The following is a 27,601-nucleotide window of genomic DNA, read 5'->3' as shown; positions in this document are numbered from 1 at the left end:
AACCTTGTCGGGGAAGCTGTCCCACCGCCTCCGCCTCTCGATATCATGCGCCAGTCACCACGGGATCTAAGGCCATGGCTGCAAAACATGGCTGCAAAACATGGCTTATTGCCTCACCTGCAACCGGGCGAGGTGACTTTACTGGACTACGCTGCGGATGACTCTCGCGATGTCGTGACTTTATCGGACAAGGAGGCTCTGGTGCTCCAGCTCTACAGCCGGATCCAGGAACAACAACTGGAGAAAGCTGTGCTCGAACAGAGTATGTCCATAGCCCCACGCCGTTTATGTTGCTTCCTTTTTTTTCTAATTTTTTTTTTTGCCAATAAGATTTGGAATCGCTTTCCGGCGAAAATGCAGAAGAGCAGCTCGCGATCGCGGAACGTGAACTCTTGGAGGCGCGATCTACCTACACGGTCAGGAGGAAGGCAGTCCACACGATCCTCATGACCGACCCGATTCTCAAAGCCGTTCACCTGAAGGCTACAACCCCTGCTGAAAGGTACGTACCCGTACAAATCCCCTGGGCCAGAACCCGAGTCTTATTAAGGATTACAGAGCACTTCTTCGTCTGGTGAACCGACGCGACGTGCTCGCGCTTGCACATGAGAACCTAGCCTCGGCACATGACCTAGTGCTGAGACAGCTCTCAAACCTGCAAGTAGAAAATCTACAGATCAATCGCGAGAACCAGGAGCTGGTGCGACAGCTACTAGAGCTCACTAAACAGGATTCATCGTGGCGAGAAAAACTTGACGATCCCGAGCTCTTGTCGCAACTGGATGAGCTCGAAGTGGATCTGAAGGGGCGCAAGGCGCACTGGGAGACTATGAAGAATATCGCTAGCGCGGTTGTTGTCGGAAGTGGACTAGACTGGGCAGATGATGATAAGCTTCGCGCGCTGGTGCTGGATGAAAGTGATGATATCTGAATGTTTTTGTTTCAGTTTTGTCATATCCACGGGCGTGGAGGCGTACAATACCCAAGATTCTATTTCTGTCCATTTCTATCAGGCCTAAATGATAATTACATATACCACGGCTGCACACATGTCGGTGTAGAGAAGTACTAAGTAAGGGCGGATTAATGTGCACCTTTTGACTAAAGGATGCGATATATAAAATTACCAATACGCGACTCTATGACGCCTCTCGGAAGGCGTGGAACTGATATATTACGGGGCCTTCCCTTACTGCGGTATGGTATGTAAGAATGTGCGGATACTGATATCCGTGAATCACATCTTCTATTCCTAGTACTGTACTTTATGACTGGGGTCAGGGCGCGCTATGCGATACGGTCTGAGGGAGAAGACATCCTTCATTTGGCTTGGCTTGTGATGATGTGATCCGGTAAGGAAGCTTCATTTTGGGAGTGTCTCACTCTGGGACATACTTAATATTACTTATTCCTTACTATCGGTTACTATGTATTTCCTGTATTATCAAACTATCAGATTACTGAAGTTATGCTGATCCTGCCAACACCTGTAGCCCATGGTGACTCTTCCGTTCAAGGCAGTAGCCCATAGCGCGAGGGTCAATGTCCATACCTAGGTACCTCTCTGCAGCCGTGTTTCCAATTGGGGGTTACGCTAAAAGGGTACGCCACGCCATGATTGAGGAGCAACCGTCCGCCCTTGCCTGAGAGAAGAACCTTGAATAATAACACCGGTCTCTTTTTGCATTAGGTTTGGGCTATTACACAGATTGCCTAGACCATATATCACACTGCGGGTTTGACACCGAGAGCCTAAGTAAACTTTGGGCTCTGTTTATTTGACCCTGGGAGAGCACTGTATAGTACCTATGATAGTGGCCAGGGACTTGTCTCTTAGAGCGGCAAATGTTTCTTATACATGACCAGGGCACGGTCTTGCCCGACAGGCAGCGATAGCTATCGTACTGTACGTGTTTCTCTAATAATCCTTGTCAAAGTGCTTCAATACAAGTTGTCAAGAACCACTGCTGCTTCTCGCACTGCCTAGGTCAATCTTATGATTTTTGATACTGATACATCATTGCCTTGCATTGATTCAGGCAGTGTAGTCACCCTACCAACGGTCAATTCAACAGAGTTTTCAACAAAAGAACACGGTAAAGTGAAGTAAACACGATCTATAGAATATTACAAGTACTAGTACTTGTCGCGGGACAGGATTACTATAGAATACCGCGTACCCAGTACCTGTATGTTTGCGCGACTTATTAATAAGAAGCAAGACGTAATTCTCCACGACAATCCACCACCGGAATGAGCGTACCGTTTCATACGTATTGTGGCCTTTACCTCACCATTAATCAAGAACTTGTAGACCAAACATGATAATTAGGCCAGAAAAGAAGAGATTCAATGAAAAAGAATCAGTACTATTCACCCAGCAGCCTAATTACAGACTAAACGAAGAATGTTTTGCTATGGAAGCCACTCTGGCAGTGTAATATACGCGTATGTACATTCCCTGCTTACATTGTCCCCTCTCACTTTGCTACTACTACGGCCCTCCCCCCCTCTACTCTTCTTCCTCTCCTATTCCTCTCTACCAACTCCCCCATACAAACTCGCTCCCCCATACAAAAAAAAGGTACTGCATATCTTCCTTTCTATAAGCCCTCTATACCCTCACATTTCAACCACCACCAATTTTCCCTTTTTTTTCCAATTCTTTTTATCCTTTATTTCACCTATTTTCACCTCATTGCCCATGTCTTTTTTTGTGTCGTCGGCGCAACCTCGTCGCGAATCTACTTTTGGTGGTCGCAAAGCTGACTCGAACTGAACACAACAGATTTTTTTTCACCACACATATTCAATTGCTTTCTGAAATCAGGTAAGACAATTTTGCTCGTCGATTCCTGATTTTCCTCGGTCGCGCAAGTGCTCAAAGTGGTTTGCGCGCGTCGCGACTACTCAGTCTACGCGCCCTCCCACACTAAAACACTTCTCTATCTTCCCCTCTCTCCCAGCTCCAATCGTTTACTTCCCTGTAAACAGCCTCGCATTTCGCTCCTCCTGCACAAAGCTGCGTACTTTTCGCATATCGCAACCGCAATCATGGCCAGAGCCACCAGGTCTAACCATACCGCTGCAGACAAAATGCCTAAGGAGAAGTCCACCCGCAAGGCCGCTGAGAAGCCCCGCGTCCAGCGCCGCAAGAAGGGTAAGTTGATTCCAGATCCAGATGTGACGCGTACCATGTACTGATTCACTACAGACCCCAACGCTCCCAAGCGTGGTCTCTCCGCTTACATGTTCTTCGCCAACGACAACCGCGATAAGGTCCGCGAGGAGAACCCCGGCATCAGCTTCGGTCAGTGATCCTGCAGCTTTCTCTGTGACCCCCCTATCTAACAGTTTCTACAGGCCAGGTCGGCAAGCAGCTCGGTGACAAGTGGAAGGCTCTGAGCACCACTGAGCGCAAGCCCTACGATGACAAGGCTGCCGCTGACAAGAAGCGTTACGAAGAGGAAAAGGCTGCTTACCTTGCTGTACGTGTGAAATTCCACTCTCTTGGGTTTTTGTGATTTCTTGCTAACTCCAATTTAACAGAAGGCTGATGAGGAGGATGAGGAGGAGTCCTCCTAAATTTAAATGCCTATTTCGCATTTTCACTTCGTCTTCGGCCTCAAGGTGTTTCTAGTTTTCATGGATTTTCCCCTGGTTTCTTCTTTCGGATGGTTTCGTGCACGGCTTTTGGGTTAGGATGACGGAGGGGTTTTTATTTGCTTCTGACGGTTCCCCTGCTTTTATCAAAGGCTATCAACTTATCAATGGGAGATCTGATCCTTTAAACTGGTCCTGTTTCTTTGTAGCTCGAACAGTGCTAGACCCCCAAGGTAAAAGGTGAAGCTTCTAGACACGGCCTCGGCTTTACCTCGGCTGAAGTTCAAGCTCGAGCTCCCGGAGCTTTTATTTTGCCCCGCAAAAATAACCTACCGCCTGCGTCATTCACCGCCCCAGAATCCGGGGTTGCTCGGGTAAACTTTGTTTCGCTGTGGCTTCAACTGGATCGAAGTTCCATGGGTCACCATTTGGCTCTAAGCTAATTTCAGAGCTTCTCCGAGTCAAGCCAAACTCTACAAGAGCCTTGTATGCATCATGGGTGAGTCCTCACTGGTCTCTGCGGATAGCCGATTACATGTACTATAGTAGCCTAACTGAAACCAGGCATCTCCTCGATAAGGCGTGTAGCCCGTGACTGATCTAGACCTTACATGAAGCCTACTTCATAATTGAAACCTCGAGGCCGATACAGCTCTGATACAGATCAATCAAGAGCACAGAGCAACACAAGCTGGTAGGTCCAGCAGCCTTGGAGAGCTTGCAGTATGCATCTGACGAATACTACTACGGAATGCCAAGCCTTCATGTCAACGACGACAACTACTTTGAGATCCAATCTACTCTCGCGCACGAAGTGGTTCCAGCCCAAGACATGCGTGAAGCTCCGAAGGGGAGCTCGAGGTGGCTATTCTACCATATGATTCCTGGTAGACAGGAAGTGAAATTCGACGGCTGCAGCTTCGGCTATTCTGTCGGCTACACCGTGAACGAAAACCAATCTTGGAGAACACACGATGGTGGAAGATGTGAACTGAAGCTGCACTCGAGAGCGAGATGATGCAGCACCAGACTAAGCTTCGAAGACGTCAAGACAGACCTGAGGGAGCTTGGGTCAGAGGACTATACCAGGGGATCACGGGGCTTGGACATCCGAAGAGGGCACACCGGCTGTTTTGATTTCGGGTCCAGTGTGTTTTGGTGACCGGGCAGATTCCACGGTCGCGTATACAACAGTACACAACACAGTCCATGGAGCTAAGGCTGAGGTTATCTTGACTAGGTGGTGGTGATGGTGGTGGTGGTCGTCGTCGATCAGGGCTTCTAAAGTCCGCTTCCACCAATGACGACCTACGATGTCCTTGTCAGGGTCTGGGAGCTTCTCGGGGCTGTGGAAGAATAAGCCCTAGTCCATGATGAGCAGCTGTCGGCACATGCATGGTGCCACATGCATGACATGATACTCGGGTGGTATCTTTCTCCCGGGTACATCCAGGCCATCGCCACGAGGTCAATGTCTCACTTTGTACAAGTGAACGAACTCAACATCGGATTCACTGGGGCATCTGGCCCAACCTGAAACTCTCGCAGTGTTAGGCTCCGGCTGCCTCCGATGGGTGCATTCAGGTGCCTTCGGGTTCTATTACAGGGTACATGTATACTCATCCGCATGTTGGTACCGGAATCTGATTCGCTGTCGCACGAATATGACAGAACTTGGCAGGCATTCAGAATTATCTCATGCTCCATACCATAATCGACATATTCTCGCCTAACCAGACTACATACTACAGTAGATCTGCTGGACACCCTCAGATTAAGCTTAGCAGAGTCCAGATTAGCGAACCCTTCAAGGAACAGTAATCGGGTGAATCATCCCGATCGGCATGTAAGACAACTTAATCGGAATCAATTAGGCGGCAGCTTTTGCCTCTTGACTTTATCAGCTATTGGTTCCCTCGTTGGTTATTTCTTTCCTTTTATTTTCTCTTGTGGTTTGTTTGTTCTGACCTCACCTATGTTGTCTATACTTACCACTATTTGGGTTGCCACCAGTCTCGATCCGTCTAGTATACACAGTGTCCAGGGTCTAACAAGGGTATTTTCTCCACATTTAGGGCTACAAACGCGAACCATGGAAACCTGAGACAATCAATGTCCATGTCAATGTCTATGTCCCTATGCCTTTGTGTCTGCATCCTCGCGAAGAACTGCAAATGCAGAGACACTCCACTATGCCCCGCCATTCCCGCGTGAACACGTCAAAGACTCACAGGGATGCCAGAGCCGCACACGTGAGGGGTTTTTGACAATCTTAATTGTGTCTATGTGAGCTTATTGGCTTTATACCCCTCCAACTTTCCCAACTTTCCCACTCCATGGCCTGACCCGTCTCTACTATGGCTCTGCGCACATCTGCTGAGAACGCCGAAGATGTCGCTGCTGGCTTCGCAATGTTCCGGGGCCCAGTCCCCGAGATTTCATCCGAGGTGACATCGCTTATCGCGGACTTATACGCCATAAGCTCATTGCTTTCAATCCTGGAAGACCTAGGCAAGGATTACCGCCGTCAGCTCAATCTCGCCCGTATCCAACCCGATCTGAGCATGGTGCAGGCAAGTCTGAAATACACTCTCGAGGACATCGTCAATTTCTTCGGTCGTCTCAGCGGCCCGGCTGTCGTACCGGATACTTATAAGCACACATGGCTTTCCCTCAGTCGGTTCTTCTGGGACGAATCGAGATACACGCTCGCAACCCGCCTGGCCAAGTACAAAGCAATGCTTAGAGAGCTAAGCGAGATGGCGAAAGAGTAGGTAGTCCGCCAAACAAACGTAAAAAAAAAGACATCGTACTCATTCCCGCCCACAGTAAGCACTACAGCTCCCCGCTCCTCGACGGCCTCCGCAATGGCATGAACACCCTCCTCTCCATCCAGGACAGCCGACTCGCTTCCCAGCTGGGGCGCATGTCAATGGGTCGCCGACATCCGTCAAACAGCAGCGCGGAGACGCCCAGTCCTGTCGGTGATCGGAGACCCAATCCTGGTCGCCGGCAAAGGTCGTTCGACCGCCAGCGTCCTTCCCATGCATCCCCTACATCGCCGCAATCGCCCTCTTCGGGCAATTTCTCGGATTTCCCGTCATCTATTCCGGATGTTCCTCTCTCGCCGCCTGCTTCTACGACTAATACTACTGCTACCAATGGCACTAGTCGCTCCACTGCCTCTGATACTATCAAATACCATTGGGCGAAGGAGGTATACGGGACTTGCGATACGAAGACTCCTCTCCCGCCTGTATCTGCGACGTAAGTATACACTACCATATGCATCTTGTCAATGCTTGCTAATGCATCTGCTTGTAGATCTGATTGTCGAGGCGAAAACCATCCAGGAGTCAAACAAGCAATCAGAGAAAAGGGTTTTGAAGAACTTTTGAAGCTGTAAGCAGATACCAATAGTACAATACGTATTCGGGTCATCACTAACATACCAATGTCTATACCTAGATCCGTCAACGACGATTCAGACATGAGCGTATCCTTCTGGCTACGAGAAAAAGACCACCGAGCCCGAATAATGTGCAAGACCCCTCGCCGCGGTAATAGACCAAGTGAATACTTCTGCCTTCCTCTCAATCTGCTTGAGATTTTGCGAGAGCGGTCTTGTCTTCGGTTGTGTAGACGACGCAAGTCTGGGACTGAGCTTGTTTTGTGGACTTTGCTTAAGTTTACTACTATGGAAGGTTAGTATCATCCAACCTGACAACGGAATGGAATGTATCTCTATTGACAAGATCATTCATACTAACTGTATGTTCTAGACATGGTTCTATTCCATAATACGTTCATCGCCCTGCGCTCCCAAGACGCAGGCCACCCTCTCCGTCAAATCCTAGATCACGAACTTCAAGATGAAGATGAAATCTTCGGAGGGTGAGAATGCCGCACCATGAAAGCACCCGGGCCCAGAAAGAATATCAGCTAACAGGATGAAACACAGTAAGATAAACGACGACGAATACCCCCACGCTCTCCGCGTCTACCAAGACCAAGAAACAGGAGCTGTACGTCTCCAATCATCGATAATGGAAGGCGGAATGAGACAGTAAGTTGAAGACAACCACACCAACCCTTTCTCCCTCTACAATTGTACCTCTGATTCCGATGCTAACACCGGTCATTGTAACTAGAACACCCGTCTGGACAGCCTTCATAACAAAACACATCGTAAAACCACGCCTGTTCCAGCAGCACGACTCAACAACAATCCACATACGCGGTCTGAAACCTGTTATCTTCATTTCGGCGGAGGAGTACTCGCCTCCAAGGAATAGGCATGGGGATCATATTTTGAAGTTTACGACTGCATCAGGTATGTTTTGTCCCTGCGTCTTTGACTCGCGATGTGTGTATGTATATGTATATGTATCATTGGCTAACTGTTTAACGTGATATGGTGTGGTGTAGATGCTGAGGGATTCCTCGATATCATGCATGACCTTTATAGATCTTATACCAGGCGGCATTAACTAATAATCTTATGATTTTGATGGGATTTGCTTAGCCTTGCGCTTTGGTGGAATTTGATTTCTGCTGTTATGAGTGATGAGATGATGCTTATGATTGCGATAATCAATTTAAAAGTCGTTGGCTCTTTCTATAATGATGTTGGCTATTGAGTACTGGATGCTGATTTAAGTTCTTTTCTGCTCTGTGATTGAGATCTGGTCTTTGTCTATAATGTCTGAGTGTTGTCCTGGGCATTGCTCCAATTGTGGATTGACATATACGTTAAGAACTACTCTGCTCTGATCTATTCAACAAAGAAGGATTCTGATATTTGCTTCGCTAATCGTTCATTGTGTTAATAATTGGGGATCAATTGTACATTGGGGGTATCATAGACATTATTCAAATGTGGGTAGGTGTGGCCCTGGATTTGGGGGGCCACAATGTGCATTGGGATGTGTTCACTCGGTCTTCTCGGCTCTCGGTTCGTTCGACGTTGTCGGCTGTTCAGGTTTGCGTATTTCACTGCCGACGTGTTCAGGTTGTCCTATTGGATTGCCGACCTATTCGGCATTGTCGGTCTGCTCAGAGCGGGGGACCTGTCCAGCGTTGCCGGCTGGTTCAGTATTGTTGGACTGCTCGTCTTTTTTGACCTGCTCAGCTGGCTGGGTAGGGACAATAGTCGTCTCAAGCTCCGTCATGAACTTTGCAGCCATCTTCTTGTTCTTCAACTCCTCAATCCTCTCCAGTCGCCACTTTATAGTGGCCTCGCGCCGCTCCAATCGTTCCTTGTTGGATTTGCGCTTGTTCAAAGTCTCCTCTCGAACCCGAGAGAGTTCCTCCATCTGCTGGGCACGATCCTTCTCATTGGTCGAAAATGCATAGAATCCAGTTCCTCGATTGCGCACTTCCCAATCAGCATCATAATGCTTCTGCTCCGGCGGTGTAGCAGAACGGTCACGGCGAGAAGCGAGATGGGACATGTGTGACACAATGGTAGCATCAGGGTTGAAAGCCTCGGCCTGAACAGCAGCTCCATAGATCAGATTTTCAGGACGAGCAGGACGCCAACGTTCCTGACCAACTCTCCCCCCATTCGCCTCATCAATAGCGTTGGATGCTTCCGCAGCTTCGGCACGCGTTCCACGGCGCGTCCGGCCAAATTCATCTTCGTAAGAAATGATAGAAGTGTTTTCGTCATCCGATAAATCTTGGTCATTTTCTTCTTCATCTGCATGCTTGCGGTCAAAGTCCACTAGCCCTTCTCTTTCTTTGCGCCGAAGTCGCGCCAGGTAATCTTCTGGCTGAGATGGATCGTACTGGTCATCATCGTCACTGTCCTCGGCAAGGTGATGGCCTTTCTTCATGTCATCGTATATGCGCGCTTTCTCGTCCATCCGGCGACGGGATCGGCCCAGAGCGCTGGCATCGATATCGCCGAGATCCTTGCTGCTTTTGTGGACCTGCTTCAGTGCCCGATTGTCATCTGCAAGGTCGGCTGCGGCTCGCTTTAGGGATCCTTTGTTATGTTTTGAGAAGATGTCTGACTTTGGGTTCTTGGAAGGACGCTGGCGACCTCGTGCGGAGGTAGAGTTGGAATCTTGAGAAATGAGGGAAGAGAGTTGGGACGCGAATGCGAGGTTGGAGGATGTTGTTTCATTGGACTGGGCCTTTTGGCGACGCTGGCCATAAAGAGAGGAGTTCTTGTCTGCAGACATTATCGCGAAATTGTGGATGAAGCAGAATGTCAAGAGGAGGCAATGGATCGGCCAACGTGAACTTGCAACAATAATACCTGCGACCTTATCGATAAGGCGTAATCGTATCTACACCGCCATATAGTTTTGCCGGATGACTAATGCCGATGTTCGCAGCCCCGCGCCCCACCTGATATCCGATCGTTTGACTCAATTGAAGTGTTTCTCAGCTTTAATCTGATACTTAAACTCTTAATTGAGCATCAGAAACAGCAATTGACTCGATATTCCCAAAAGTTTGTTCAATTAGTACACATCATGTCCGCTAACCCCATCTACCTTGGTGTCATTGGTAAATGCCCCTCACTACTATGTGAAATTCAATTCTAATCATGACTACCAGGCGTTGGAGGTGTTGGCACTGCCTTCCTCTCGCAGCTTGCCCGCCTGCCTAATGCTCCTCAGCTTGTCCTCCTTGCCCGCTCTTCCCAAACCCTTCTTTCCCCCAGCCCTTCCTACTCGCCGGCCATCCCCGCCGCCGATTGGGCTACTGCTTCCGCTACACCCTCCTTGACCAAGAAGGGTGCTCTCCAGGCTGAGGAGATCGCTACATACCTTGCCTCCGCCCCTGGTCGCGCTATCCTGGTCGATAACACCTCTGACATCAACCTCGCCCGCCAATACCCCACATTTCTCAAGAAGGGCGTGTCAGTCGTGACACCCAATAAGAAGGGATTCTCCGATGACCTTTCCCTCTGGAAGGACATCTTCGCCTCCGCCACCGAGGGCAAGGCCCTCGTCTATCACGAGAGCACCGTTGGCGCTGGTCTCCCCGTCCTCTCGACACTCAAGGACCTTGTGGCCACCGGCGACGAGGTCACCCGCATCGAGGGTGTCTTCTCTGGCACTCTCTCCTTCCTCTTCAACACCTTTGCCCCCGCCTCCGGCTCCTCCAATGCTCAGTGGAGCACCGTCGTTGCCCAGGCCAAGGAGCTTGGCTATACCGAGCCCGATCCCCGTGACGACTTGAACGGCATGGACGTTGCCCGCAAGCTCACCATCCTCGCCCGTCTTGCTGGTCTTGAGGTGTCCCGCCCTGACTCCTTCCCCATTGAGTCTCTCATTCCCGCTGAGCTTGAGTCCTTACCTTCTTCTGCGGATGGTATCACTCAGTTCATGACCCGTCTTCCTGAGTTCGATGCCCAGATGGCCAACATCAAGGACACTGCTGAGAAGCAGGGCAAGGTTGTCCGCTACGTTGGTAGCATTGATGTTGCTGCTAAGGCTGTCAAGGTTGGCTTGCAGTACTTCGATAAGGACAGCGCTATTGCTGGTCTTAAGGGCAGTGACAACATCATTAGCTTCTACACTAAGCGGTACGGTGCCAACCCCCTGATTGTCCAGGGTGCCGGTGCCGGTGGTGATGTTACCGCCATGGGTGTCTCTGCTGATCTGCTCAAGGTTGTTGAGCGCCTGCGTTAAATGTTAGATAGCGAGATTTGAAAAATAAAGCCGAACTTGAACATTGTATACAAAGAAGATTTGCTAGAAATCTACAAGCATGTTTGTTTCAAACCAAGCGATTCCATCTTGATATGTTAGATCTAGGATCTCAAGAACTCCTTCAACGCTTCTCCCCATACATCCCCCTTCTTATAAACATGCATTTCAGGCACATTCCCCTTCCTCAACCCATCAACAGCAACAGCCATATCCTCGCCAAGCCCCTCATCCTTAATCTGCCGAATCGGATAGGTATACGTATGAAAAGCAAAGACAAGCGCCTCAGACTTCGGCATCCGATGCAAAGTCTGCCGCTCACACCGAAGAACAGTCTATGTCAGCGTCAGTACCATCCCACAACCCACAATCAACCATTTCAAGCGATATACCTCATCAACATCCAGCATCCCAGGCTGAATAGCATCCTCCTTCTTCCCAACAACAGCATGCGTCCCCCCAAACGCAGCAAACAAGTCCGTGGCAATCGTCACACTCCAATTAACCCTCCGAACAAACTTTCCAACCTCGATCCGCGTAAAGAACCGATCCATACTGCGCTCGATCTTCTCTTTATACCCCGGCACGGGATTGTGGATATCGGCCAGTCGTAGACCGAGTTTCTCGCGGGTATTGAAACCAGATGGAAAGCAGGCTGCATAAGCTTGCAGGATGTATTTTGGTTGCTCTTTATCTTCTGGTGAAAGTTCTGGTAGGAGAAATAGGAATTCCTCGTCGACGCTTTGGGTTAGGATTTCTAGGGCCTGGATTGTCGGTGTCGTCGGACACAGGATTGTTGGATATGTTGCTCCTGTAACTAGGTTTTCGAAGATGGGGGTTGAGTTGGTTGTTTTCAATTTGAACATGCTTGGGTAGCGGGTTGGTAAGTATTTGCCTAGTATGAATGTGTAGAGTTCGCTGACGGCGCTGCGGGTGCGAGGATCTTGGGTTTGCGGTTTGTCGTTGACTGCTACTGCTATATCGTGGTGTTGGTCCAGGATTGATTTGCGGAGGCTCAGGCGGTCTTTGTATGTTTTGTCCATTGGGATCAGCTCTGATGGGTCGAGGTTTTCAATTGCTTGTAGATGTTAGCCGAGCTATGTTCTGTGCGGTTTGATATGATACAATATATGTAGAAGAAGTATTAACAAGTACTCACACATGGTTAGGTTAAACTTCTCTTTGCCTTGAAATGGTCGAAACTGGAGTGGCTCTGTTTTCTCCCAGTCAAATCCTTCTAGAGGTATAATGACCGGTTCCTTCTTGTCCGATAGAATTGGCTTTGTCTTCACTGTCGCACAAGTATAACGATATTGTCGAGCTTTCCAGGCCGCGACACACAGACCCATGATAAGAGCACAGAGGAGATAACTCATAGAAGGCATGGTGTGCCATGGTCCAACCAGATCTAGTTTGTTATATAGAAGTTCCGCCATTCCTGTAGTCTCGAATGTATGTGTGTAAAGTAGGGATTGGTATGCCACAGAGCAATGTAAGGGTCTGCTGGAACCAGATTTTATATCTCTTACTCATTTCTACTCCGCATGGACTCCGCAGTGACAGCCACCTGCAGTTGGAGCTTATCATGAACCCTCCGCTTTGACTGGCGGAACCGTCCGCTAGTTGCCGCTCATTGACTCACACAGCCGAGTTGACTGGGCGGGGTTGATACTCAGATAACATAGTAAGTATAGGCAGATGCAAGAGGGCCAGATATGAGTATGTATAAGAATGGGTTACATTGTGCGAGTATTGTTGTACAATCCTCCCTGAAGCGTCAGGGAGACATATAGAAGTACAATCCCCGATCGTGCCAGTCAACTCGTGATATCAGATGATAGAGATAGGACCCCAGCAGAAGCCATAGAAAAAAGGGGAAAGGGGATCGCTCTCATGATGATAAAACAAACAAACAATGCGCATAGGTATAAGGGTAAACAGGCTCAAACTCCATGACTATGGAACCCACAGGAGGCCCGTATGCGCAGGCAGAAAACAATAACAAAATCATCAGCTTCGTCATTTCTCACACCTAGAGAACCAGATCGTCAATTCAGACTCGTGCCCCTATGTTTCAAGGCCCCATCTCCACTTGAAGGTGGATTGACACCAACAGGATTCACATTCGCCTTTCGCGACTCGTCGCGATCGTTCTCTCGCTTCGATATCAACCCATCGCTTTGGTCCCCATCACTTTCACCAATATCAGTTTCCACCCCGCGCAATCCGAACGCCCTCCGCTGCCCATCCGGCCGTTCACTCAAGCTCGGCGCGCGTGGACGCTGTTGACCCCGAGCGCGTCCACCAATCCACGGGAATTCCCAGAGAATCATGCGATAAAGCCATATAGTTGCATCGAGGAGGACGAGGAAAGCCCAGGGGCCGATGGTGATTAGGCCGAGGACGAACTGCGAAATCCGGGGTAGGTCAGCGACTGCGTCATAGGGCGTTCGGGAAAGGGAGCGCATCATACGAAGACACGAGCAGCCCAGCTCTCCAGGTGGATGAGCTCCTTTGGAAGGATGGAGTACCACGCCATGGGGGGATTGGGAGTGGTGAGTCTCGGGGGACTACAGCTATATCTAGCGCGCGCTGGGTGGGGCTTTCCTTGCTTGCCGCTTTGAGGCTTGAGCCACACTTTTGTCGACTGTTAAATGTGTTTTACATGTATCACATGACAGCTTCTTTTTTGTTTGAGCATGGGATCTTTGTTGAGTGCCTAGTAGCACGGGCCCCTTGTTGGTTTCTTTTGATTGGTGGTGATCGCGGAACTCTCAGGAACAATCACCCTGTCACGCAACCATTTCGATACCCAAGTATGCCAATGAGATGTGCTTAAGGGACACATAGTCAGTATCGAGCTGTAGGAATCTAGATCATGGAACCTGAACGAAGGTATTATACAGAATATCCGCCCTCGGCTGTATCTACGTTCGCGTTCATCCCCAGGTTTCTTATTTAGGTATAACGTGGGTGTCTTTCAGCCAAAGGCGTGTCGCGTTTTACATTGAGATTTTTATGTAGACTGACTTGAAGAAGACAGGAGATGCTATTTCTGCCCCTCCACCTCTTCATTTAACCAAACTTGAAGAATTGAGAAGCCCAGTGGTGGATTCTCGGTCTCCCGGACGTTCCTGCCGCGCTGACCAAAGAATATCTGCAAGCTTCTCAGTATGTTGTTTGCCCGAATCAGTCGGCAATCTCTCGCTCATGTAGATGGCAAAGACTTGATTGCCATTACTGAACAGCTCCTTCATGAGAGATCGGAAAAGCCCACGAACCTCGTCGGTCGTACAGCTATAAGTTTCTACCCGGAAAAGTGGTTCGTTTGTAGCAAGGGGGAAGAAGGCAATGGTAAAGTATCAAATACCCTAGAGCCCATATGTCAACCTTCTCATTCCACACTTGCGGTTGGAGTAACTCAAGTGCTGTCCGCGCTATTGATGGAAGAAAATCATCCTGTGTTTTCCACATAGCTATCATCATAGTCAATAATCCACATTCTCGCATCGCTAAAAAGGATCTAGACCCCCGCCCATATCATCTTAACTGTAAGTACCGAGAAGAGGGTGCATCGTCTAGTATTTGGAATGTATCCTCGAGGAACTGGGTGGTAGCCTCCAGCACGATACTCTTCCAAAGGTTCAATAACATCGTGAATGCGCTCAAAGCGACGCATTTTCCTTGATATGGATAACTCGCGCCTCTAGATAGCAAGACTCACTGGGCTTTGGCCTGATGGTGGTTATAGATGCCGTGATCCGGACGCAGCATGAACTAACCGCATTTGTCCTAGTACGTATAGCATACTTGACTGCATAAATTCAGTCTGCGACGGGTCTGTCTCTTTTTTTTCTAGATTTTCTTAGATACAGATCAACCGAGATACCAGATAGCTTTATATTTGGATCTGATTGACCTAATCTCATGCTTCGGAATATTTTGATGAGTAGTAGAACGAATTTATACAAGCTGACCAGCATCCGAATAATCCCTCTTACAAGTTTATTTCCTTGGCGTCTGTGGGAGTGACTTGGAATGTCGAAGTGTACAATATGGCTATGAGCCCTTCCCACCACTGTATATTTAACCCCCCCCCCCCCCCCCCCTCCTGCTGTCGAGATAGCTTTGAGCCAAGGCACTCAATAATAAGCAAGAAAGAGGCGAGAAAGAGGTTAAACACGAGATGCCAAAGTAAGACCAAAGAGAGACTAAAGAAAGACCGAAGTAAGACCCGACTAATGCCAAAGTACGGCCCAATCAATGCATAAAGCGGTATACCCGCGTTCAGGGTCAATGTGGAAGATACTCAATGGTTACCAGTGGCCCTATATACAAACTTGTAGCCCCGTTGTATATCGGAGGGGTATACCCCTGCACTAGCGATCCAATCGCTATTTGCGCAACTTCGTGGCGTGGAGAGCTAGAGCGGCGAATCAGCTGGGGGTTAGCGTCTCGGGTCTAAGTACGTCACCGAGCGACCTCACCTCACGCTCCCCCCAAATCAACCGACTTCTCCGCAGCTTCTCTTCTCTTCTTTCCATCTTCTCCTCCATAATCATCCCAGTCGCATTCTACCCGCGATCATCGTGCCTCCCAATCGCAGCTTTTTATCCGGAGCACCATTCCGATACTTGATATCATCTATCCACTATGGCTACTGAAGCCGCTCTCGGGCAAAGTCCCTCTACAACTCCAGGTATGTACCTTTATCTCTCTGTATGTTCGTTGAGGCTGGATTGGTCGAAAGATATACCGAAGTTTTAGGATTTCGTGGTAGAAAGGCCGTTCTTTGCATTCGTACCTGCTCGTGTTAGATGCTGACTAAGTGTTCTAGAGACGGCCCAGATCGTCAACGACCATTCGCATGCATTCCAAAACACGTTGAACACAACACAGACAGACAGTGCACCTGAAATCTTAGATGCAGGAAAAGCTGTAAACGACGAACCGCCAGAGGCACACAACGCATCCAAGCCTGTTGCTAAAGAGACAGAGCCACTTGAGCCTGAAACCTCTGGTGTCGATAATGCCACCGCTATTGCCAATGATCCCGGAGATACAGTAGGACCAAAGGATGAGGTACCAGTCGTCGAACCAATTACTGGCGTCAAGCGTGATCTTCATACATCTGAGGCTCCTGCTTCGACTTTGCCTGCTGAGACTGAACAGCGTGACCCTAAGAAGCAGAAGACAGATGAAAAGCCCAAAACAACTTCCAATGGCAGTGCTGCCTCTGCTGATTTGAAGAATCCAAGCAATGGGCAAAAGAAGGATGGTCGACACACAAAGGACAAGATCAAGGATGCTGTGAAGAAGATTATTCCGGGAGATACTATTGGAAGCCGCACTCGCAGCCGTACAAAGGGTGCTTAGTTCTGTCCTTATTGACTGTCTGCCCTCTGCTGTCATGTTTGATCCAATGATTGATGCATGTTCATGGACTTCTCATGGTTGAGGCTGTACACGGGCTTCACTAGGAAGATCATAATCAAACCACCTTGGTATCTTGACTACCAACACAACTCAATTCGATTTTTTTTTTAAAAAAACGGCGTAGAGAAGAAGCAGCGTAATCATAAGACAGATAATGCCCTAACTTTCTCGTAAGGGGGCGGCCGATCATCGGGCTGAGTCATTTAATCGGAACGGAACAACCACGTTCCCCCCCGCTATCACCGGAGGGGCAAGTGTGTGTCATTGGCGGTTACATTCAATTGCTTGACTTCTTTTAATTTTCTTTTGATATTTACACCTACAACTTCACTATGTCTGGACAGAAGATTTGGCTGCGCGCTGAGACCAAGCCCGCTGAGGCGCGGTCTGCTTGTGAGTTGCTTCTACAATGACGGTGATGGGCAACAGCTAACCCATCCAGTGACTCCCACTACTTGCAAGGCATTGATGGATGCTGGGTATGATGTGACCGTTGAGCGGTCCACTCAGCGCATCTTTGATGGTATGTCCCAGTTCTAGTACAACCAATTGATTGGACTTCATGGCTAATTGTGCTGTAGATGAGGAATTCGCCAAGGTACGACATGCTCGCCCAACGTTAACGCGATGATTTGTATTCTTCCTCGATCTTGTTCTAAATACCTTCACATACAGATTGGAGCTCCTCTCGTCGAGGAAGGTTCCTGGGTCAAGGATGCCCCCAAGGATGCCGTCATTCTGGGTCTCAAGGAGCTGCCCGAGGATGACTTCCCTCTCGAGCACGTCCACGTCACTTTCGCCCACTGCTTCAAGCAGCAGGGTGGCTGGGAGAAGGTCCTGAGCCGCTGGCCTCGGGGTAAGGGCACACTGCTTGACCTGGAGTTCCTCACTGATGACTCTGGACGTCGCGTTGCTGGTAAGAGCTCTACATCTTTGGGGTCAAACTCAGTTTACTAATACTTCTTATCACAGCCTTCGGATGGTCCGCCGGTTACGCAGGTATCTACACTTGAGAATCGTTATTTAGACCAATACTAAGACAATAATAGGATCTGCTTTGGCTGTGAAGAACTGGGCATGGCAACAGACCAACCCTAACGAGTCCTTGCCTGCTGAAGTCCCCTATGCCAACCAGGACCGCCTGATTGAGTCTGTCAAGCAGTCTCTTGAGGCTGGCAAGAAGATCGCCGGCAAGGAGCCCAAGATTCTTGTCATTGGAGCTGTGAGTACTCTTTCTGTCGACAGAGAATCCAATATCTAATAATTCTATAGCTTGGACGCTGCGGCAGCGGTGCTGTTCAGCTGGCTCGCGATGTTGGTATCCCCGCTGAGAATATCATCGAGTGGGATATGGCAGAGACCGCCGGAGGTTTGTTATTGTTTCTATGACTAAATTGCCAATCTAACAGTTTCCAGGTGGTCCCTTTGAGGCAATCTCTCACCAGGCTGATATTTTCGTCAACTGCATCTATCTGTCCGCCAAAATTCCTCCTTTCGTGAGCCCCGAGTCCCTCTCCAAGCCCAACCGAACCTTGAGCGTTGTCTGCGACGTCAGCGCCGACACGTAAGTTGACCCTTAAGTTTGATCCGATAAGCATGTTCAGATTGCTAACTATCATCAGCACCAACCCCCACAACCCTATTCCTATCTACGACATCACCACCACATTCGACAAGCCCACTGTTCCTGTGAATCTCCCTGAATCCAATGGACCTCCCCTCAGTGTGATTAGCATTGATCACCTGCCCTCTCTCCTCCCCCGGGAGAGCTCTGAAATGTTCAGTACCGCTCTCTTGCCCAGCCTTCTTACTCTCAACGACCGGGCCAATGCTCGCGTCTGGCAGCAGGCTGAGCAACTCTTCGATGAGAAGGTTGCTACTCTACCCAAGGAGTACCAGGCTTAAGTTTGTTCGAATTTGGAGGGCTATGGACAATGAAGTTATATGATTTGATGGTACATTGATAGAATCCGATTTGGAAAAATACCACAAAAGTTGCATGTTCAAATTCAACAATCTTGGCATATGTTCGGCCACGTAGAAGCTTCTTCTAGAAGGGCTGCACCTGCAGTGTCTATTTGAAATTGGAAATTGGTACGACAGGGTCCAAAATGTATATAGGTTATCCTAAAGACTTGGCTCCAGCCTTTTCCTCTCCCATTTCATTGCTTCATAGTACCTGCATCACCAGTCATGACCTGTCCAAAAGTCTACATATCAGAGGCCTGAGCATATAAAAACTGTCTCTCGACGTGGCTTTACCCTCTACCCCAGACTTAATCCTGAGTGCGGGGATCTCTGCGTCAGACGGATATCCGGAGAATCCGTCCGTGGCGGTCCCGCTAGGTGCCTGAGCTAAGAATGTATTGGGCGAGATGATATCGCGAAAACGAGGCCAGGAATGTATCCTCCTGAAACGCCCTGCCCGGGACGATCATCGGATATTCCTCATTGCGAATCCTGGAGTTTCGTCTCTTTCTCCGCATGAACTCGCTCCACTCCCTCCCCCCGGCCGAACCCGCTCAAGTGAGCCCCCCGTTCTCTCAATCCGCTCTCACCAACCCCGGCCACTGGCATTAAACCTCACTTTTTACCAAACCGGACACACCCCAAGCCACTATTCGGGCCAAACTGACGATGGGGCAATGAGACCGAACCTTCCCTACCTCGACACCTTATTAAGACACACGAAATACCGAACCCCTCCAAAACTCCTACACCGATGCAAGAAAAGCCGACAACGGTCGCGGCCTACGCGGCCGGGGCCTCACTGGCCGCCGTGGCACTATTCTACGTCTTCGGACCAAACTACACAATCGACGGCGATGAATCGAACGACAGCAATCGCAAAAAAAGCATCGTGGGCCTGTCAAATTTGGCCAATGACTGCTTCATCAATTCGGTGCTGCAAGCCTTGGCAGGCCTAGGCGATCTGCGAGTCTACCTGATCCACGAACTGCACAGGCGCCAACTGGACGGACCGGAGACATATCACGCTGTGCCGAGTGACGATGAGCTCACCGGGGCCCGGGAGGACAAGCTGCGCGAGTTGCAGCAGGGTATCACCACGAGGGCATTGAAGGAAATGTTGGATCGGTTGAATGAGCGGCCTATATACAAAAAGACGATTTCGGCGCGTGACTTTATCCAGGCTTTGGAGTACGCGTTCCGTACGCGTATTAGTCGCAATCAGCAGGATGCGCAGGAGTTCTTGCAGATTGTTCTTGAGAGATTGTGTGATGAGTATCATGCGGGTGTGCGCGCTCGGAAGCGAGCTCTTGGTTCTGCGGCTGAGGTGACACTGGGAGATGCGCGTGATGGGAGCCCGCTGGAGAGCTCTTCTGAGGTGGAAGTGCGTATTGATGATGGCTCGACTAACGGATTGCCTGCTATTATTGATACGAAGCTCAAGGAGATTGACCAGGAGTCTGGTTTCCCCTTTGAAGGCAAGATGGAGTCTCAGATTGAGTGTCAGTTCTGTCACTATCAGTACAAGCCGAATCAGACGGCTTTTGTGAATTTGACATTACAGGTGCCGCAGAAAAGCTCGACTACGCTGAGCTCCTGTTTCGATGGTCTTCTTAAGACTGAATATATTGAAGATTTCCGTTGCGATAAGTGTCGCATGCAGCATGCAGTGGAGGTCAAGTCGCAAGAGCTAGCCCGTGCACGAGCCCAAGGCGACAAAGATCGATTGGGGCAGGAGATTGCACGCATCCGTGAGGCAATGGAGATCGACCCTGAAGCCGAGCTCGAGGGGATCGTGTTTCCTCCGTCCGAGACAGTCCCCAAGCGCCGAATCGCACGGCATATGCGTATCACGGCGTTCCCAAAGGTCATCGCTATCCACCTTTCACGGTCGATCTTTGACCGGAGCAGCTCAAGCAAGAATGCCGCCAAAGTCTCGTTCCCTGAGCGGCTTCCTCTGGGCAGCATCTTAAGCCAGAAGTGGTACAAGCTGCTAGCCATTGTCTGCCACAAGGGCAGCCACCACAGTGGTCACTACGAATCCTTCCGGCGCAACCATATCTACCCTCCATTTTCCACACCAGAGGTCTTCAGTTCCTACGCTCAAAGCCGTGCAGCCAGCGAGAACCCCTCGGCCGCCCCAAGCCCGCGTATCGCGCCACGCAGCAGCCCCGACCCCGACATCAATGGAAGCATCTCCACCACCAACTCATCGACCTCACTCTCGGGCACCTCAGCCTCCGCAACCCAACTCACACCTCCCCTCCCGCGACCCACGACCTCCAGCTCCCGCCGTTCCTTTCAGAGCACCTCCTCCAAACACGCCTCCCCCTCGGACAGTAACAGCCCAACAGCGGACCAGGGCCGCTGGAGTACATCTACATCGGCCCCGCGCCCCTCCCGTAGTATACCCCGCCCGTCGTTGGATACTCCCACGGGGGTCAGTTCGCGGCTTCGACGCCGTCGCAAGCCGATGGATCGCTGGTGGCGCATCTCAGATGAGAAGATCAAGGAATGCAAGACTTCTGATGTGCTGGGCATGCAGAGGGAAGTCTACCTCTTGTTCTATGAGTTGGAGAAGCCCGATCCTTGATCGCATCGGAGGATTCAAGTACAAAGGGTTCAGTTGTAAATAGGAGTCTAGAATACATGTGCAAACATATCTTGAGATCTTGTCCAATGGTAGAACTCAAGGGACGAAGCAGTCACGAGAATAGTATAGTTACCCTGGCGACAAGTGCCCAACATGTGAGGCAATTGTTGAGGTGTTAGTGCCGAATAACGGTTGTTCTCTTTCCGATGATGTCATCTGCAGATCGAGTTCCCTTTCATTTTTTTTTTCATACTTGTTCGCGGGTGGAACCAGAAACATTGGGTACAGGAATTAGGTGTAGTCAACCGGATTGACGAATTGAACATGTCAACCGGATGTAGAATAGACCGGTTTGCTTCATGGCTTCAAGGTGGAAATACGGCGAACGGCCTCGAAACTCCTCGGTTCCCCGCTACGAACAAAACACGGAGGGGGGTCAATCCTTACGGACCACTTGGTACATGTAGATGTACAGTCGTTATAGTTCCGATCATCAAGTCTATGGTCACTAGATGTTATAGAGTCATATCTATGGGCTCATCCATAGCGACAACGTAGACCTCAATCCCTATGTTCATAGCTATAGCTCAAGCTCTGCGGCGTACACGATACTCCGAATGTATAACCGGCGTCGGGCTAGAACGGAGTATGGAGTAGACCGGGATACAGAGCACCGGGCCATACATAAAGAAGCTATTAACTCTTTGCCAGCCCTTGAAACTCCTGAAATCATTCTGACCTCAGTTCCACAGCTCCACTGACCGGTGAGTTTGCCTTCACCGATGACGCTCTGCCCCTCCATGCCCCTCCTATTTAAAATCTGCCCGCTTTCGTCTCCCGGTAAGGATTGACTACTTGTACTGACCATTTCCCCCTTTTCATTTTCCAGATATCATCTTCTTCATTTTATTGTACAAACTTCATCATGGGTGTCCTTGAACAGCTTAACCGCAAGTCCGGCGTTATTGTCGGCGACGATGTCCTCCGTCTCTTCGAGTACGCTAAGGAGAAGCAGTTTGCTATCCCCGCCATCGTGAGTTCTCATCGTCATCGTCATCGTCATCGTCATCGTCTCCCCTCAATCCAGTATACTAACCGTCTTAGAACGTCACCTCCTCTTCTACCGTGGTCGCTTCTCTCGAGGCTGCTCGCGACCAGAACTGCCCCGTCGTTCTGCAGATCTCCCAGGGTGGTGCCGCCTACTTCGCCGGTAAGGGTGTGAGCAACGGTGACCAGAAGGCCTCCATTGCTGGTTCCATCGCCGCTGCCCACTACATCCGCAGCGTCTCCCCCGCCTACGGTATCCCCGTCATCCTCCACACCGACCACTGCGCCAAGAAGCTCCTGCCTTGGCTCGATGGCATGCTCGATGAGGACGAGCGCTACTTCAAGCTCCACGGCGAGCCCCTCTTCTCCTCCCACATGATCGATCTGTCTGAGGAGCCCGTCGAGTGGAACATCTCCACCACCGCCGCCTACCTCAAGCGTGCTGCCCCCATGAAGCAGTGGCTCGAGATGGTAAGTCAATGTCCAACATGAAGCTCTTAAGCCTTGAGCGAAGCTAATATCATTGTAGGAGATCGGTATCACCGGTGGTGAGGAGGATGGTGTCAACAACGAGGATGTTGACAACAACTCCCTCTACACTCAGCCCGAGGACATTTTGGCCATCCAGAACGCCCTCGGCGCCATCAGCCCCTACTTCTCCATTGCCGCCGGCTTCGGTAACGTCCACGGTGTCTACAAGCCCGGCAACGTCAAGCTCCACCCCGAGCTCCTCTCCAAGCACCAGAAGTACGTCGCCGAGCAGACCAAGTCCAAGTCCTCCAAGCCCGTTTTCTTCGTCTTCCACGGTGGCTCCGGCTCCTCCAAGGCCGAGTTCAAGGAGGCCATCAGCTACGGTGTCGTCAAGGTCAACGTCGACACTGACATGCAGTACGCCTACCTGACCGGTGTCCGTGACTTCGTCCTCAAGAACAAGGACTACCTCATGTCCCAGGTCGGTAACCCCGACGGTGCTGATAAGCCCAACAAGAAGTTCTTCGATCCCCGCGTCTGGGTTCGCGAGGGTGAGAAGACCATGAGCAAGCGTGTCCAGGAGGCCCTTGAGGACTTCAACACTTCTGGCCAGCTGTAAATGTTGCCTATCTCTTCTTTTTCTCTTTGATTCCCATATCCTCTCTTCATGCTGCCGAAAAAGCGTTGGGCGCCTGGGGATGATGGCGTCTGGGTTGTATGTTGCGTTGTATTCTGACACGCTGTAATGAATGTCCGTACGGTCTTTGACCGCTCCTTGGAATATGAATTTCTGATGACAGTATTTTTTTTTTTACAATAGTAAATAGTAGAGTAGGTATACATTCATTGAAAACAGATGAACTAGATGTGTCAGGTGAAGTCCTGTGGCTGAACTGCCGAGTGAGATCAGGCGGAAGTTGAGTAAATTCCAGTAGAGTTGCATCACTGGATAGTTTCCTGCACAAGTGAGGGGGAGTAAACTCCAAAAATATCTCTACAGAGTTTTCTAAGACATTCCGGAGTAGACCTTGAGGATACTCCATACTTCCGAGTCAAAAAGTTATCTAAGTTTTCAAGTAGATGCCTCAGGCGACAACGAGATAACAGAGAACAGGGGAAAACACAAACTGTTCTCCAGACTCGAACCTCAAACATCACAGTGGGCACGGTGGTAAACGGTACCTACATGGCTGATGTGTTACCCTGGACCCGACAATCGCAATGTTCCAGATTATCCCCTCATGAGGTGCCTGATTGGCCTGCCACTTGATACAGGGCGGCGGTCTGCCAATGAAGCGGATGGGTATGGGTCGGATGGAGAGAGAAAACGTGTTGGAACGCCACAAGGCACGTACAATGTTGACGCACCGAGAGCTGATCTCAAGAGCCGTGGAAAGTGATATTACGGAGTACGCTCTTCAGAGTTAAGAACCTGCCAAGTTGGAGACCGTTAAACTCCGCATCGATCGGCTTCTAATAATAAAGACCTAGACCTGGTGTCCACTTTTCTTTCATTCTTGGGCTTGTCTCACTTCTTTTTTTTTGCCTTTGCTTCTCTATTCTCTATTCTTCAACATTCATGCTCTGAATCTTCGTCCTCTCCGGCCCCTCGTTTATGCCGGTTCGACATTCCTTTGATCTGTCGCTATGGATGTGATCTCCAAGGTCTTGAAGGCCCGCGACGACGGGACGGACGAGTTCCTCAAACTCATTCAGAATCCCTTCCAGTCTTCTGTATGTTGAATTGGTAATCACGAGAGTAATCGCCGCTAACTCATTCCAGTTCGCTATCACTGCCATCTGGACCTCGCTAGGGACCTCCATCGGCGTCACTATCCTCCTCGCCCTCCTCTTCTCCCTTGTCCGACCCCGTCACTCGTTAGTTTACGCTCCCAAGGTCAAGCATGCAGACCTCAAACATGCTCCGCCGCCAGTGGGCAAGGGTTTCTTCTCCTGGGTAAAGCCAGTAATCAACACACGCGAAGCCCAGCTCATCGAAACAGTCGGCTTGGATGCCGCCATCTTCCTGCGCTTTACCAAGATGTGCCGCAACATCTTTATCCTGCTCAGCATCATTGGCTGCCTCATTATGATTCCGATCAACGTCACAAAAAGTGACACCACAGGAGACGGGACGACCAAATCCACATTTGCGTTGATGACCCCGGTCAACGTGTACGGCACACCAATCTGGAGCCAGGTCGTCTGTGCCTGGGCATTCGATATCATCATCGTATTCTTCCTGTGGAGGAATTACCGCGCCGTGCGGAATCTGCGCAGGCAATACTTCCAGAGCTCGGAATACCAGCGCAGTCTGCATGCGCGAACTCTGATGATCACCGATATCCCGCCCGCCGATCGTACCGACGAGGGAATCCTACGACTTACCGACCAGGCGAATCCAACCGCTGCCATTCCCCGCGCTGCGATTGGCCGAAACGTCAGGGATTTGCCCCGGATTATCAAGGAGCACGAAGAAGCGGTCCGAGAGCTCGAGTCTGTTCTAGCCAAGTATCTGAAGAACCCCGACCGAATGCCCGCCAAGCGACCTATGACACGCCCTGCTCGTAGCCAGCGAAGCAAATATACCGGTGGGAAGGTGGATGCGATCGATTACCTGACCGTGCGGATTCGAGTCTTGGAAGAGGAAATCAAGCACGGGAGAGCGTCGATTGATCGCCGGAATGCCATGCCTTATGGTTTCGCTAGTTGGGAGAACATCGAGCATGCGCACGCTGTGGCATGGAGTGCTCGCCGCAAGCGTCCCCAGGGAACGGTTATCAGTCTGGCGCCGCGGCCTAGTGATCTCATTTGGGAGAACCTGCCTCTTTCGAAGGGAGCGCGCAAGTGGAAGCGGTTCATGACTTTCATTTGGGTTGCTTGTCTGACATTGGTCTGGGTTGTTCCTAACGGTTTGATTGCTATCTTCTTGGCCAATCTCAGCAACTTGGGTCTTGTTTGGCCTGCTTTCCAGACGTCCTTGAATGCGAACCCGAGTGTGTGGGCTGCTGTTCAAGGTATTGCCTCCCCTGCGCTTACTTCGCTGGTTTATCTGGTGCTTCCGATTATTTTCCGTCGGCTTGCTATCAGGGGTGGTAGTAAGACGAAGACTTCTCGAGAGCGTCATGTTCTAGGTCATCTTTATGCCTTCTTCGTGTTCAACAACCTGATCGTTTTCTCGCTTTTCTCGGCTGCTTGGGTTTTCGTTGCAACGGTTGTTGAAAAGACCAATAGCGGTCATGAGAATGCTTGGCAGGCTATCGTTGATAGTCGGTTCTACGCTACGCTGATCTCTGCGCTTTGCAATGTTTCGCCGTTCTGGGTGACCTACCTTTTGCAGCGCAACCTCGGTGCTGCTATTGATCTTGTTCAACTGGTCAACATGCTCTGGGTCTGGTTTGCTAGGACGTTCCTCTCGCCGACACCTCGGCAGTCCATTGAATGGACTGCGCCTCCGCCGTTCGACTATGCCAGCTACTACAACTACTTCCTCTTCTACGCTACTGTTGCGCTTTGCTACGCCACTCTGCAGCCGATTGTGTTGCCTGTGACAGCCTTGTACTTTGGTGTTGACGCCATGCTGAAGAAATACCTATTGATGTATGTCTTCGTTACCAAGAACGAATCAGGCGGTGCATACTGGAGAGTCTTGGTCAACCGTCTGGTCTTCGCCACCGTCCTCGCCAACATCATCATCGCTTTCGTTGCCAAGTCCAACGGCAGCTGGACCATGGTGTACTGCGTCGTCCCCCTGCCTTTCCTGATGATCGGTTTCAAGGTCTACTGCCTGAAGACCTTCGACGCCGACATCGAGTATTACAACCGCGCCAATCTAACAGATGCGGAGGCATTGGGCACACAAAAGTCCAGCAAGAAGGCCGCCGAACGTCTCAACTCCAAATTCGGCCACCCAGCCCTCTACAAACCCTTGATGACACCAATGGTCCACGCCAAGGCAGCAGAAGCCCTAAAAGAAATCTACCAAGGCCGCCTAGACCAAGGCGACACAGGCGGCGAATACTCCGACATAGCAATGAACCCAATGCTATCCTCTCAACCCGGAAAATCAGAGCCAGCGCCCTTCGAAGTCGTCCCCGAAAACCACCTCGACTTCTCCTACTACAAAGACCGCGCCGACTTCCGCGATGAATTCGGCGGCGGCATCTACGGGCGCCCAGAAGACCTAATGACAGAACGTTCCCAAACCCCGCGCTCAACCCTAGGCGGCGAATGGTCGCCCAGCTCCTCGCGCGCTTCCTCTCCAGCCCCCTCCCTCCCTTCAATCACCCCCCTCAAACTTCACGAGGGCCACACGCCCCCCGCCGACCCAACAGGCCTTATCCACCCTGCCTTCCGTGTCCCCCTTTCCCGTGGCGATAGTGGTTCCTCCGTCCTCGGTGCTTATACACCTATGGACGAGAGCGAATCCCATCTTCTTAGTCATGCCCAAACGCCTGCGCAGACAGATGTTAACCCGCTTGATCGCTGGCGCTCGCGTGGTTATGGCCCTGTTGAGCAGGAGGATGAGCCGAGCTTTACTTCTTATGAGGCTTATCGCTCGCAGAGGTAGTTTGTGAATATTGTATACATGTGCATTGTGCATGTTGCATATCTCTGGAAATTTGCATATAAAGTTGGGATTTATTATCGATTTATTGGTTTGGCGATTTGGTTAGCGGATTGGTTTTTTTTTTCGTTCATTTTTTCTTGCTTTTTCTACACGAAGGTCACGATTCATTCCCTTGTTAACCCGCTTGACTGGTTGTTTGTTAGATATAGAGTTGTTTCTTTGTATTTTTGGTGCCTTATATATCAG

General features: G+C 50.2%; 12 protein-coding genes across 12 annotated transcripts; 10 read left to right on the top strand and 2 right to left on the bottom strand.

The window, feature by feature from the left end:
* Positions 1–87: 87 nt before the first annotated feature.
* Positions 88–931, top strand: N7508_008688 (centromere protein H; the record flags this gene model as incomplete). The annotated part of the gene is made up of 3 exons (XM_058466751.1): positions 88–262; positions 331–502; positions 559–931. The coding sequence occupies 3 exons, from the start codon at positions 88–90 to the stop codon at positions 929–931; spliced, it is 720 nt and encodes a 239-aa protein (XP_058314597.1).
* Positions 932–3,096: 2,165 nt separating this feature from the next.
* Positions 3,097–3,585, top strand: nhp6 (high-mobility group nucleosome-binding protein; the record flags this gene model as incomplete). Its single annotated transcript, XM_058466750.1, has 4 exons — positions 3,097–3,160; positions 3,215–3,310; positions 3,364–3,488; positions 3,550–3,585. The coding sequence occupies 4 exons, from the start codon at positions 3,097–3,099 to the stop codon at positions 3,583–3,585; spliced, it is 321 nt and encodes a 106-aa protein (XP_058314596.1).
* A 513-nt stretch (positions 3,586–4,098) lies between these two features.
* Positions 4,099–4,621, top strand: N7508_008686 (uncharacterized protein; the record flags this gene model as incomplete). The annotated part of the gene is made up of 2 exons (XM_058466749.1): positions 4,099–4,102; positions 4,284–4,621. 2 exons carry the CDS (start codon positions 4,099–4,101, stop codon positions 4,619–4,621), a joined length of 342 nt encoding a protein of 113 aa, XP_058314595.1.
* Positions 4,622–5,960: 1,339 nt separating this feature from the next.
* On the top strand, positions 5,961–7,935 carry N7508_008685 (uncharacterized protein; the record flags this gene model as incomplete). Its single annotated transcript, XM_058466748.1, has 7 exons — positions 5,961–6,373; positions 6,433–6,870; positions 6,928–7,005; positions 7,072–7,307; positions 7,386–7,497; positions 7,565–7,669; positions 7,755–7,935. Coding segments are annotated over 7 exons (1,563 nt in total), but the record flags the coding sequence as incomplete, so codon positions are not given.
* Positions 7,936–8,636: 701 nt separating this feature from the next.
* N7508_008684 (CCDC174 family protein) lies at positions 8,637–9,791 on the bottom strand (the record flags this gene model as incomplete). Its single annotated transcript, XM_058466747.1, has 1 exon — positions 8,637–9,791. The coding sequence occupies one exon, from the start codon at positions 9,789–9,791 to the stop codon at positions 8,637–8,639; it is 1,155 nt and encodes a 384-aa protein (XP_058314593.1).
* A 297-nt stretch (positions 9,792–10,088) lies between these two features.
* N7508_008683 (homoserine dehydrogenase) lies at positions 10,089–11,252 on the top strand (the record flags this gene model as incomplete). Its single annotated transcript, XM_058466746.1, has 2 exons — positions 10,089–10,122; positions 10,174–11,252. The coding sequence occupies 2 exons, from the start codon at positions 10,089–10,091 to the stop codon at positions 11,250–11,252; spliced, it is 1,113 nt and encodes a 370-aa protein (XP_058314592.1).
* Positions 11,253–11,374: 122 nt separating this feature from the next.
* Positions 11,375–13,809, bottom strand: N7508_008682 (heme-dependent oxidative N-demethylase family protein; the record flags this gene model as incomplete). The annotated part of the gene is made up of 5 exons (XM_058466745.1): positions 11,375–11,605; positions 11,663–12,348; positions 12,430–12,708; positions 13,330–13,678; positions 13,744–13,809. 5 exons carry the CDS (start codon positions 13,807–13,809, stop codon positions 11,375–11,377), a joined length of 1,611 nt encoding a protein of 536 aa, XP_058314591.1.
* A 2,114-nt stretch (positions 13,810–15,923) lies between these two features.
* N7508_008681 (uncharacterized protein) lies at positions 15,924–16,646 on the top strand (the record flags this gene model as incomplete). Its single annotated transcript, XM_058466744.1, has 2 exons — positions 15,924–15,969; positions 16,108–16,646. 2 exons carry the CDS (start codon positions 15,924–15,926, stop codon positions 16,644–16,646), a joined length of 585 nt encoding a protein of 194 aa, XP_058314590.1.
* Positions 16,647–17,038: 392 nt separating this feature from the next.
* On the top strand, positions 17,039–18,611 carry lys1 (saccharopine dehydrogenase (NAD+, L-lysine-forming); the record flags this gene model as incomplete). The annotated part of the gene is made up of 9 exons (XM_058466743.1): positions 17,039–17,099; positions 17,149–17,229; positions 17,288–17,304; positions 17,382–17,622; positions 17,679–17,705; positions 17,756–17,928; positions 17,979–18,075; positions 18,123–18,270; positions 18,329–18,611. 9 exons carry the CDS (start codon positions 17,039–17,041, stop codon positions 18,609–18,611), a joined length of 1,128 nt encoding a protein of 375 aa, XP_058314589.1.
* An 817-nt stretch (positions 18,612–19,428) lies between these two features.
* N7508_008679 (putative ubiquitin C-terminal hydrolase) lies at positions 19,429–21,267 on the top strand (the record flags this gene model as incomplete). The annotated part of the gene is made up of 1 exon (XM_058466742.1): positions 19,429–21,267. The coding sequence occupies one exon, from the start codon at positions 19,429–19,431 to the stop codon at positions 21,265–21,267; it is 1,839 nt and encodes a 612-aa protein (XP_058314588.1).
* Positions 21,268–22,192: 925 nt separating this feature from the next.
* N7508_008678 (fructose-bisphosphate aldolase FBA1) lies at positions 22,193–23,404 on the top strand (the record flags this gene model as incomplete). Its single annotated transcript, XM_058466741.1, has 3 exons — positions 22,193–22,300; positions 22,372–22,785; positions 22,844–23,404. 3 exons carry the CDS (start codon positions 22,193–22,195, stop codon positions 23,402–23,404), a joined length of 1,083 nt encoding a protein of 360 aa, XP_058314587.1.
* A 1,028-nt stretch (positions 23,405–24,432) lies between these two features.
* Positions 24,433–27,355, top strand: N7508_008677 (putative DUF221 domain protein; the record flags this gene model as incomplete). Its single annotated transcript, XM_058466740.1, has 2 exons — positions 24,433–24,519; positions 24,569–27,355. 2 exons carry the CDS (start codon positions 24,433–24,435, stop codon positions 27,353–27,355), a joined length of 2,874 nt encoding a protein of 957 aa, XP_058314586.1.
* Positions 27,356–27,601: the final 246 nt, after the last annotated feature.

Source organism: Penicillium antarcticum (genome assembly GCF_028974205.1).
Source record: "Penicillium antarcticum strain IBT 31339 chromosome Unknown utg000009l_segment0_segment0, whole genome shotgun sequence".
Lineage (NCBI taxonomy): Eukaryota > Fungi > Ascomycota > Eurotiomycetes > Eurotiales > Aspergillaceae > Penicillium > Penicillium antarcticum.
The sequence above is the reverse complement of the archived record's forward strand: the minus strand, read 5'-3'. Positions and strand labels throughout refer to the sequence as shown.